Below are 8,959 nucleotides of genomic sequence, written 5' to 3'. Positions count from 1 at the left end.
GCCCCAATGGAATGGAACGTGGAATGGAATGCAGTGGAATGTGTTTTATTTGGGCCTGTTTTTTATTCCTTCACCATTTCTTGCTATAGTGGTAAATGATGCCCATATTATATGAGCATGATGTACCCACTGTACCAATGAATGGATGAAGGGTGGAGGTAGTTGCCTGGGGAGGGTGGTTAGGCCTCCTGGGTGGGTAGTGGGAGAGGGTCGGTTAACCCCTTAATTACTATAGCGGTTACTAACCACTAAGGTGATTAATGGATATGGGGACATTAAATTGTATTTGTTATTGTACTGTATTATTTGTGGCAACGGAGGACATGGGCGGTGATGAGGATGAGGACGGCCTTCATCGTGGGATCCTTGCAGGAGTGAGTGCAAGATTTACTTTATTTCTGCTGCTTAATGTATTTTAAATGGGCCAATGCACTATTATCCATATCTGGATAATAGTAATTTTGCCCATTATTGTACTGTATGTGTTATGGGGTGGGGCGGTGGGTGTATTTATTTAAAAGTATTGGCCTTTGTGTTTTTTTGGGCATACGATTGGTACCGCAGGCCAGCGGGGACCCCCGGACCACCTGCAGGGATTACCCGAGCGCCTCAGACACCTGCGGGGATCACCCGAGGGCCCACAGACACCCGCCGGCCCGTTGTATTAATGGTGTGCTGAAAAAAAGGTAAACAATGATTTTCTAACTGTCTCCATTTCTTTCGCGCCAGCCTTTAGCTGCTGTAAAACTCTGGCATGCTAATAATGTGCGATACACTTATCACTGCTAAGTGAATCAAACTATTTTTTGCCTGATCGGACGTTTCTTTTTTCACTGGCTTTTTCCCCCCTGAAAAAATGTCTTTTAAGAGCGATACTGCGGTGTTATCACTTCTTTGTGAATCGCACTGCACGCAGTATCGGTCATAAAACACCTTTATCGCTCTTAGAATGACTTATCACTGCTTAGTCTTTACTCACTGAGCCGCTCCTTCTATACAGAGAGAGATACTAGAGAGAGAGGGAGAGAGAGAGAGAGAGAGATGCAGATAGATTGATTGAAACACAGATAGATAGATTGATACACAGATTGATCACTGATATACAGATACTGTGTAGATAGATTGATATACAGATAGATAGATAGATACACAGATAGATATACAGATATATACATAGGTACACTGATAGATAGCTACACAGACAGACAGATAGATAGACTTACAGTATAGACTGACTTATAGATAGATTGATACACAGATAGATATACAGGTATATAGATAGTACACCGATCGATAGATAGATAGTCTGCTATCTATCTGTGTAGCAATCTGTCGGTGTACCCATCTATATACCTGTATATCTATCTGTGTATCAATCTATTTATCTATAAATCTAACTATCTGTGTATCAATCTATCTATCTATAAGTCGATCTGTCTGTCTGTCTATCTATCAGTGTACATATCTGTGTATCTATCAGTGTACATATCTGTGTATCTATCAGTGTACATATCTGTGTATCTATCTGTCTGTCTATCTGTCTATCTGTCTGCTGTCTGTCTATCTATCTGTCGGTCTCTCTGTCTGTCTATCTCTCTGTCTATCTCTCTGTCTATCTATCTATCTCTCTGTCTGTCTATCTATCTCTCTGTCTGTCTATCTATCTTTCTATTGGAGTGGACAAAGCAAATATATAAAGTACGCTCTGTTCTTGGGGGGAGAGACAAACTACGTGTGCTACAGCACATTTCTGTCTGTGTTATTGTGTCACTCTACAGTGGAAGAGACATGCAGTACTAAATGAACTTAATTCTCAGAAGTGTTTTTTTTTTTTTTTAATTCCCCTGACCCTATACTTTTCACCTTCAGTTGCCCTTTACCCTTTCTAATGCCTCAAAACCCTGGTAAAACTTTAACCAGACTTTATAAAATCACCATGATTCTCAGCAGATTCTTCTGTTTGTCTCCAGTGGGACTAGAGGAGCATCTTAATGCCCTTAGACTGAGACATCTTGGTTGCTTGTTACTGCATTTTCCTCCAAACCAGCCACTGTCTGGGTTTAAGGGAGCATCCTATGGCTGTATGCAAGCTTCAATGCTCTAAGTAGCCCTCGGCTGGGATACCTGAGCGATATTAGAAGCCATGGCTTTTCAGGAGCTTTTGGTGATGGTGGGTGGGATGGGACGTTACCAAATCATACATGTTGTCCTACTGAGCCTCCCTGTGTTGATGTTTGCCAGCCACAACCTTATACAGAACTTCACAGCTGCCATTCCTGGTCACCGCTGCAGGCTCAATGGATCGTGGGAGGAGAAAGTGGGGGGCAATTTTACAGGGGGTCTGGTTGTGCTACGGGTTTACCTTCCTATGGATTCCATGGGAAAGACTTCCACCTGCATGAGGTTCACTATCCCCCAGCTTCAGATGTTACACAACGCTACTGCTAATGTTAGCATCATAAAGATGGAATCCTGCACAGATGGCTGGGTGTACGATCGCACCGAGTTTTCATCTACAATTATAACCAAGGTGAGTGAATTTGCATCAAATCCTATGTCCTCTTTCTCTGTCTTTTTTTTCTCTGTGTCTCTCTCCTACTATACCCTTTCCTCTCACTCTCCGTATCTCTACTTTGCCTATCACTCCTCTCTCTCGTTATCAACCTCACTCACTCCCCACTACTTTTTTCTCTCTCCCTTCCCTTTCTCCTTCCTCCTCCTCGCTCTCCATCCTTCCACCTTTACCCTTGGTTCTCCCCTATTTTCTTGCAGTGGAACCTCGTCTGTGATCTCCGCAGAATGAGTCAGTTGGCTCAGTCTATTTACATGGCTGGGGTGCTATTTGGGTCTATCGTATTTGGGGGTCTCTCAGACAAGTAAGACTTTACCAAATGTCCCCAGCTAAATCAGATTGTAAATCAGTACCAATTGGAGGGCAGTCTCACTCATTGAAAGAGAGTCTCACTCATTAAAAGGCAGTCTCATTCATTAGAAGGTTGTGTCAATCATAAATCACAGTTATTTTCATCGGAAGGCAATCTCAAACATTGGAAGGCAATCTCACTCATTGGAAGGCAATCTCACTCATTGAAAGGTAATCTCACTCATTGAAAGGCAATCTTACTCATTGGAAGGAAGTCTCAGTCATTGTAAGACAGTCTCACTCATGAAATGGCAGCCTCACTCATTGGGAAGCAGTCTCACTCATTGGAAGACAAACTCATTGATAGGCAGTCTCACTCATTAGATGGCAGTCTCACTCATTGGGAAGCAGTCTCACTCATTGGCAGGTAGTCTCCCTCAATGGAATGTAGTTTCACTCTTTAGTAGGCAGTCTTACACATTAGTAGACATTCTCACTCATTAGAAAGCAATCATGTTCTTACTGGGTATGTTTCCTCAACCGCAGGTTCGGTCGCAAGCCATTGAATATCTGGTCGTACCTGCAGATGGCTGTGAGCGGAACCTGTGCGGCGTTTGCACCAAACTACATCCTTTACTGTGTCTTTCGCTTCCTTACCGGAACTGCGCTCTCCGGGATTTTGCTCAACACCTACTCTCTGAGTAAGTGTTACCATCCGATGGCTATATGGAGCAATAGGAGGACTTATATGGAGCAATAGTTGTTGCAGGGAGGTGTTCTATGAAGCAATAGGAATTATAGAGTAAGGTTATATGGTGCAATAGGAGGAGTTATAGGGAGCGGTTATTTGGAGAAATAGGATTAGTTTTAGTGAGCAGTTTAATTGAGCAATAGTTAGAGATATAGAGAGCTGTTATTAACCCATTGTTTCTCTACAGTTGTCGAGTGGATCCCCACAGAGAATCGTGCCTTCACTACCACAGCCAGTGGGTACTGCTATACCGTGGGTCAGCTGGTCCTGGTGGGGCTGGCGTTCCTGATCCGGGATTGGCACTGGCTGCAGTTGACAGCATCTCTGCCATTCTTCTTCTTCTTTTTGTATTCCTGGTATGATATATCCCTGCTCCCCCCTCCCCCCTTCGGCATTTACATCAAAGGATGAGGATCCAAAACCCATAGAGAAACCACAGGAGAATCTATCTGCAGACATTCATCCATCTATCAATTAATCCATCAATTTCAATTTATCCATTTATCTATTCATCCAGCACAAAATCCATCCACCCATTCCTCTATCCATCATTTCATCCATCTATCAATGTATTAATTCATCCATCCATCATTCAATCCATTAATCCATCCTAACTCTATCATGACATATATCCATCTTGCCTTCCATTCACCCATTCTGCCTTCCATTAATCTATCCATCCAACTTCCATCCATATATTTGCAGTATATCTATCAATCATCCATCTCCATATCTCTATCTCCCACTTTATCCACACATGCACACATACATATAATTAAACCGAAATCTAATTAGGTACCTTTAGCATCCAGCCATTATGACTAAAACTGCCACAACAAATGGCGGCCTCCACTGGAACAGATTTGGGAAGACTCGATAGTCATGATGATGGGATGAACATACCGCTCTCTCTTCTTACCAAGGTGGATACCCGAGTCTGCCCGCTGGCTTGTTCTCTCTGGGAAACCCGACCAAGCCGTCAAGTTGCTGAAGAATGTAGCCAAGATTAATGGGAAGAAAGAAGAGGGGGAGAATCTCACACTGGAGGTATAGTGGGATATTAGCAGTGTATACTGTATGTGTGTGAGAGAAAGGCTGGCACTACTGCTGCCCATGCTTTCTGTGTTGTGTGTACATCATAGTGTAGCAGTATTTGTAAGGGAGAAGCTGGCACTGTCGCTGCCCCTGCTGTTCCTGTGCGGTGAATACATGTCATAATTTTACCAGTGTGTGATGCTTTGATCTGTTTAATTCTCTCGCTCCTCTCCAGATTCTTAAGTCTAACATGCAGAGAGAAATCAATGCTGTTAAGACTACTTATTCTGTGGTAGACTTGGTTAGGACACCTATGGTGAGACGGATATCCTGGTGTATATCTTCTGCTTGGTAAGTGCTAAATTGCTCTGAACATGAGTCTGTGTCATTGTGTCACACTGCTATGGGAGAGACAGACTGGATGGGAGATAGCTTCCTTGTCTCTGTGTCACTGAGTGACAAGTCAGTGGGAAGGAAAGAATCCAAGGCCCCACAGCTCCTTTCTCTCCTGCTCCTCTCAGGTTCTCCACCAGCTTTGCCTATTATGGGCTGGCAATGGACCTGCAATATTTCGGCCTCAACATCTACCTTATCCAGGTAATCTTCGGTGCAGTTGACATCCCGGCCAAATTTGTCTCCTACATTGTGATGACGTATGTTGGCCGCCGCGTCCTGCAAGCTGCCACCCTGATCCTGGCCGGAACTGCTATCTTGGTCAATATATTTGTGCCACAAGGTGAGGAGGCGGATGATGCCAGCTTTCCAACTATTGGACAGACCCAGTGTCCAGTCCTACAGATCCCATTTCCAGATGGACATAGGAAGTTGGTAATACCATTGTACAGATCACTATACTAATAGTAATACATATTAAATACAGATAATACAAGAAAACTTCTAAAGACTAAACCTAATTGATGAAGAAAGGCAGGAGAAGATAAGATAATAATAAAGACTAGAAAAAAAAACTTAAATCCATGCTTGCTAATGCAAGAAGCCTGACAGATAAAATGGGGGAGCTTGCTACAAATAGCTACAAGGGAGCAATATCATAGGGATTACTGAAACATGGTGGGATAAAACTCATGACTGGGCAATTCATTTAGAGGGGTATTCCCTTTTTTGGAAGGATCAAGCAAATAGATGAGGTGGTGGTGTATGTTTATATGTTAAACCGGATCTAAAACCTATTATAAGGGAAGATGTTAATGAAGGGAATAATGAAAATGTAGACACCTTGTGGCTAAAAATTAGCAGTGGAGGTAAAAGTTTAAAGAAAATATTTGTGGGAATATGCTATAAACCATCAAATATCTGTGAGATTGAGGAAGCTAAAATACTTTTTGCAAATTGAGAAGGCATCAAAGCTGGGTCATGTTTTCATAATGGCTGATTTTAATTATCCAGACATAGACTGGGGCAATGAGATTAGCATTACAACAAAAGGAAACAGGTTTTTGGGGGTGCTTAAAGACAATTATATTACCCAAATTATTGAGGAACCAACCAGGAGAGGGGCAATACTGGATTTGGTAATATCAAACAATGTAGAAGTAATAACAAATATTCAAGTGCTGGAACTTTTGGGTAACAGGGATGATAACATGGTCTCATTTGAAATAAATTATAAAAAAACAGATTACTTTGTTTCAACAAAGACCTTAAACTTTAGAAAGGCAGATTTTAATAAATTGAGGACTAATCTACAAGAAATACATTGGGATGATGTTTTTGCAGGGAAAATGTAGAAGATAAATGGGCAGTCTTTAAAACATTTAAAAAGCACACATCAGTGTATACCCTTGGGTAATAAATATAAAATAAATAAGTCAAAACCAATTTGGCTAAATAAACAGGTACGGGAGGAAATGGAAAAGAAGAGGCAGGCGTTTAGATTCTTGAAGTCAGAAGGGACGGAGACATCGTATCAGAATTATAATGAATGTAACGAAAATTGCCAAAGGGCAATCAACTTAGCAAAAATTGATAATAATAAAAAAAAGGATTGCAATGGAACGTAAGATCTATCCTGAAAAATTATTTAAGTACCTTAATAACAAAAAAATTAGAAAAGAAAATATAGTATCCTTTCAGTGTGAGATTATCTCAAATTACTGATAAGAAAAAAGCAGAGGTACTGTATTAAACAAATTCTTTGCCTCTGTGATTACCAGGGAAGAATCCATTTCAATAGTAGTGCCGCAGGAGGAAGCCACAACCTCTATATTAACGAAAAATTGGTTAACTGAGGAAGAAGTTCATAGGCGGCTTGATAAAATTAAAGTAAATAGTTTGGAATCAAAGGTTAGTTAAATAGTGTTAAAAGACAATACAATAGAGATGGGTCTTAAAAGATAAGGAACATAGGATTAACTATAGTTACTTAGTGACAGAACAAAGAAGGGTAATCTAAATTAGGAGTGTACAATCTTTTCGCCGGTGCCTCCCTGCCTGCTCTCTTCCCCTCCTCACGCGAGAAAGGATAAAGAGAGAGATACCTGTGAATAAAACTGAATACACCTGGGATACCTGGGCTATATGCTGATTTGAAACATTTAAATATGCTTTGCATATCCATATTAGCATATATCCCAAGTATCTCAGGTGTGTTCAGTGTTGTGCACAAGTATGTCTCCACATAGTGTTGCACAGGTATCCCTCTCCCTTTCCCTCTCCAGCAAAACCCATATTTCAAGGTCCCATATTTCTGGATGTGCATAACGCCACCTTTAGGTAAGACATACTTAACACCAGCCATGCCCTGCCCCTCCTTACATCTCAGCCCTAATTTCTCGCTATGCACTATCCCGACTCTTGCGTTCTTCTCATGGATGTCTTCTTTCTACCCCCTTTGTATCTAAAGCTCTCTCCCACCTTAAACCTTTCTCACTTTCTGCCCCACACCTCTGGAATGCCCTTCCCCTCAATACCCGACTAGCACCCTCTCTATCCACCTTTAAGACCCACCTTAAGACACATCTGCTTAAAGAAGCATATGAATAGCACTGGATAATCCTGGACACATGATACATAAAGCTTGGCCCCCTGCAGACGCACTTACTAGATTTCCCTCCTACTGTCTCTGTACGTTCTCCCTACCTACCAATTAGATTGTAAGCTCCTCGGAGCAGGGACTCCTCTTCCTTAATGTTACTTTTATGTCTGAAGCACTTATTCCCATGACCTGTTATTTATATTATTTGTTATGTATATTATATGTATTACTACTGTGAAGCGCTATGTACATTTATGGCGCTATATAAATAAAGACATACAATACAATACAATACAATGTTATTTGAAGCTAACACAAAGTAGTGCTAAATTAACATGGTTTTAAGCCTCTTCTCATAAGATCTACAACTGCAGTTATTTTTTCATATAATTAGGTTTGTGGGTCTGTGTTAACCTGAGGAAACATAACGCCCATAATTAGCACTGAGTAATCAGACCTCTTTGGATCTGGGCCCTAGATTCCTGAGCTCAGTTCTAGAGGTCCCATCTCCACAAGGACAAAGGAAGTCTTTGATGACTCTTTAAAGAGGTCGCCAGAGAGGGGCAGGTACAATGGAGCATGGTTTGGATAATTAAACCTATAGGGAAACACTCAACCTGAAGTGAGAAACAGGGCAGTAAGACAGAGCTGGTTACTGACTATCCTCTCTTGACAGAACAGTAGTGGTGAGTGACAATTATTATTAGTGACAGTTATAGTTCATGACCCTTATGATTAATGACAGTCAGCATGTGTCTGTCCTAGAGTTTCAAAATGTGCGAACCTCCATGGCTGTTTTTGGGAAGGGATGTCTGGCTGCATCGTTCAACTGTCTGTTTCTGTACACCGGAGAATTGTACCCAACTGTCATCAGGTAAAGGACCCATCTGTCAACATGTCACTCCCGAGTGGGAGGGGCAGAATAGATGTCCCATAGCTCTCTTCTGCCTGTGTCACTGTATCACCCTCTCCTTTGCAGACAGTCAGGCATGGGACTGGGTACAATGATGGCACGGCTGGGTGGTATCATTGCTCCACTGGTTCAGATGACCGCAGATTATTACCATCACCTCCCACTCATTATTTACGGCAGCTGTCCCATCATTTCCGGTATTGCTGCCTGTTTGCTTCCAGAGACACTTGGTTTCGCTCTGCCTGAGACCATAGAGGAGGTGGAGGTCAGTATGTAACCCCTCCCTATAACTCCTCCTTTTACTCCCTATAACTCCTCCTATTACTCCATTAAACCACTCCCTATAACTCCTCCTATTACTCCATTAAACCGCTCCCTACAACTCCTTCTATTACTCCATTA

General features: G+C 41.8%; 1 protein-coding gene across 4 annotated transcripts in view; it reads left to right on the top strand.

Annotated features, from left to right (window-relative positions):
• Positions 1–1,945: 1,945 nt before the first annotated feature.
• LOC142465727 (solute carrier family 22 member 6-B-like) overlaps positions 1,946–8,959 on the top strand; it is a 29,171-nt gene continuing 22,157 nt past the window's right edge. For 3 of the 4 annotated variants that reach the window (XM_075569972.1, XM_075569971.1, XM_075569973.1), the window contains exons 1-9: positions 1,947–2,530; positions 2,773–2,876; positions 3,410–3,564; positions 3,802–3,970; positions 4,538–4,661; positions 4,885–5,000; positions 5,171–5,385; positions 8,410–8,518; positions 8,624–8,822. In XM_075569972.1, the coding sequence (XP_075426087.1) occupies positions 2,144–2,530; positions 2,773–2,876; positions 3,410–3,564; positions 3,802–3,970; positions 4,538–4,661; positions 4,885–5,000; positions 5,171–5,385; positions 8,410–8,518; positions 8,624–8,822 (1,578 nt within the window). In that variant the 5' untranslated portion in view covers positions 1,947–2,143. Of the gene's footprint in view, positions 2,531–2,772; positions 2,877–3,409; positions 3,565–3,801; positions 3,971–4,537; positions 4,662–4,884; positions 5,001–5,170; positions 5,386–8,409; positions 8,519–8,623; positions 8,823–8,959 lie in introns of all 4 variants that reach the window. The other variant, XM_075569970.1, reaches the window with a different exon arrangement.

The sequence above is a fragment of the Ascaphus truei genome, chromosome 14, assembly GCF_040206685.1.
Source record: "Ascaphus truei isolate aAscTru1 chromosome 14, aAscTru1.hap1, whole genome shotgun sequence".
Taxonomy (NCBI): domain Eukaryota; kingdom Metazoa; phylum Chordata; class Amphibia; order Anura; family Ascaphidae; genus Ascaphus; species Ascaphus truei.
The sequence above is the reverse complement of the archived record's forward strand: the minus strand, read 5'-3'. Positions and strand labels throughout refer to the sequence as shown.